Below are 3,168 nucleotides of genomic sequence, written 5' to 3' on the forward strand. Positions count from 1 at the left end.
ATAGAAAAGTATTAAATGAAATAGAGTCCTAATTAGAGAGTAGAGAACACTTGTAGACATATGAATTCTACGATACATGTAATAGTAATTAAAATGTCATGAAAGAGAACGAGAAGATAAACACTTAACTTGACCTCCAAGACAAAATAGAGAAGTATTAAATGAAATAGAGCTCCCAATAGAATCTCCCAATCTCTTGAGACAATATAGAATACTGTAGATATGATTTCCACAGTCCATATGATAGTAAATAGTAATTAAAACATAATGAAAGAGAAGATCAACACCATTAACTTGAACTCTGAGATAAAATAAAAAACAATATATATAATTTCCACTGTCTATATGATAATAAATAATATGACCTCTGAAAGAACATAAAAAACTATTAAATAAAAATAGAACCCTCATGAGACACGACAGACAATCCATGAGACACAACAGACAATCCATATATTATTGTGCATAGCTTCGCATAGAAAATACCATCAAACACGTCTTATCAAATAAAAAATTAATATTATCATATTCAATCCATCAACATGACTCCTTTACAACCGCAGACATCCGAATAAACCAGGCGTATAACTAAACTGTAAAAAATATCTAAAGCAGCCATATACAAGCAGACTATCCAAAATTCAGTTGCACTGGTAATTCCTCCAAACTAAGATCTCTATAATGGCAGCAGTATAATTGCACAATATTTCGGCTCTCTCAGATTCTCATCCTTCAGTAAACTTCCGCCTTTGGGACATCAGAATGAAATCTCACCCGGTTTTTCTGCACAGAAAAATTCAAAGAAAACTCAGCCAAAACCTTAACAATTTCAAACTTTCACAAAAGGAACAAAAATCAAACTAAACAAAGATAAAAAGCAGGATGTATTACCACAGTTTTCGTGCAGGAACGGCGGGGCGTTTCAAAGCCCTGATTTTGAATCAAATTCGGGCTACAAGACTCAATATTTTTGGGCTCTGCATCGTTAAGGCAGAGGTCCAGAATCTTTGCAGCAGTTTCGGAACTGTTCTCGCCTTGCAGAGTCATTCGAGCCAGTTGGGCTTTGCTCAACCTGACTTTAACCCTAATGGACCCATCTTCCCCTCTCATGGGGGACGAATTCCCAGAAACTGCACAAGGAGAAGAACTAGCAGTAAGCCCAGTGATATCAGAGCTGGACCTCCGAGCCAAAAGCATGGCTTCAAGTCTCGACTGGGCGCTCATGTTCATCGTGGATCGAACCCTCCCGGGGCCACGAAAAGCCTCAATTTTGGGCATCTCAAGCAGAAAATAGAGCTGTTTGGTCATAAGCTGTGTGGATCCCTCCAGAGGCCTGGCTCGAACGCCCACATGACGAACAGCATCAGAGAGCAATATAACATGATTTGGGTAGTCTTGCAGAAGCTGATCCACCGTTATGGGGGTCTTAAATTTCAGAACTTCGCCATCCAATTTCATCACTTTCACCTGGCGCCCTGTTCTGGATGATGCAGCCGCGTTACCCATTTCAGATTTCAACACCCAGAAGCAGAAAAAACCAGAGATTTGTGAGTATTCCAGGCGTACCCGGAACAACCCAGGGTGCTGAAATTTATAATATTTGGTTGGATTGAGTAGAAGGTAGCGAAGACTCCGTGAGGAAGACGGCAGTCCAAGGCGTTACGAAAGTCAGAGAGCCCTAAATACGCATCTAAATCGAATTCGATCTGATTGAAGCGTTTGAGGCCTCAAGTCAAAAGTGGGACACTGAATCTTTCAAAACATATAATATAGATAAGAAAAAATAAAGTACAAACATTTGCAAAGCAATTTAATTTTTCAAGCTCCACAAACTGCACCACAAGATTGCATTTGTTCGCGAGTGCAATTGACGGCCCGATTTTGATGAGTTAACTTTGAATTTAATAGTTTTAAATTAAATATATGTTATGTATTTAACATATATATCTAGAAACTGTAAAAATAAGTTTTGTATTTTAGGTACTAGTTTAGTCCATATGGTTCACAAAATTCCAAAATCATTTTGGATTATGCAGGGAAGCGTGAAAGGCCAACTGGACGTTTTAAAAGTTCTTAAATTTTTCTTGTCCATCGTTACGTCGGACGTGTAATTAATAAAATTAAATCTTACTTAGAGTAATTAAACATTAAATCTTACTTAAAGTAATTAAAAATTAAATCTTATTTAGAGTAATTAAACATATTCTAACTAATTTTAGGTTTAATTCTAATCTAACTAAAAATTTATATAATAATAACTTAATCTACATAATTACAATTTTAGTAATAAATAATAATAAAAATTACATTTTAAATCTAAATTTTTACTATTATTATCTTTAAAATTTAATTTTAAATCTAATTTTTTACTATTATTATCTTTAAATTCTATTATTTAAATTAACTTTATATGATATTAGTTTTAATTGTTGCATTCTAAACTAAACAATCATTTTTACAAATCTTTATTTAATTTTAAGAACTACTGTTACAATATTAGGGCTTCACGTATTTCCTCTACATAATTAAGAAGGTTTTTAAAAATACAAACAAGTAAATCCAGTTCTATTTTACTCACCTTTCAATGCTTCTTTTAAATGCGGACTTTTATATAATATTTGTTTTTACTCACCTTTCAATGCTTCTTTAAAATGGGGACTTTTATATATTATTTGTTTCATTCGTGGTGCATGAAAAAGAGGCAAACATGACTTAAATTTGAAATGCATTTGTTAATGGAACCAGTTGTTAACTCCTTGATTCGACAGTAAGGTAAAAAATATCTTCCTTTCCGTGTCTTTTAAATGCACGAAAATACTGGATAAGTGGAATTCCCGAGAAAGAAAGATATTTTTTACCTTACTGTCGAATCAAGGAGTTAATAAAACACACAGAAAGGAACATCTTTTTGCCTGGCTCTCCAATCAAGAAGTTAATGAAATTTGTGCACGTTGCTTAGTGTACTTGACATACTATGACAGTTGTACACCACAGGCAGAGATATTTAGCGGATCGTCTGAAAATTTGCAAATAGTTTATCTCACATGAATGTGATGCAGACTTGGCTATAGGACATTGCCAGATAGTAGATATCATGGCAACCGAGGAGAACAGCCAATGCAAACAAGTCTTATCGTTCAGTGTTCTTACCACATGCAACCATTCTTT

The 3,168-nt window shown here is 34.4% G+C and overlaps 1 protein-coding gene across 1 annotated transcript; it reads right to left on the reverse strand.

The window, feature by feature from the left end:
- Window positions 1-384: 384 nt before the first annotated feature.
- Window positions 385-1,653, reverse strand: LOC131859679 (uncharacterized protein At1g66480-like). Its single transcript, XM_059213717.1, has 2 exons — window positions 892-1,653; window positions 385-783 (listed from the first exon to the last, which is right to left on the reverse strand). The coding sequence occupies exons 1-2, from the start codon at window positions 1,504-1,506 to the stop codon at window positions 733-735; spliced, it is 666 nt and encodes a 221-aa protein (XP_059069700.1). The 5' UTR covers window positions 1,507-1,653; the 3' UTR covers window positions 385-732.
- Between the last annotated feature and the right edge of the window lie 1,515 nt (window positions 1,654-3,168).

Source organism: Cryptomeria japonica, chromosome 10 (genome assembly GCF_030272615.1).
Source record: "Cryptomeria japonica chromosome 10, Sugi_1.0, whole genome shotgun sequence".
Taxonomy (NCBI): domain Eukaryota; kingdom Viridiplantae; phylum Streptophyta; class Pinopsida; order Cupressales; family Cupressaceae; genus Cryptomeria; species Cryptomeria japonica.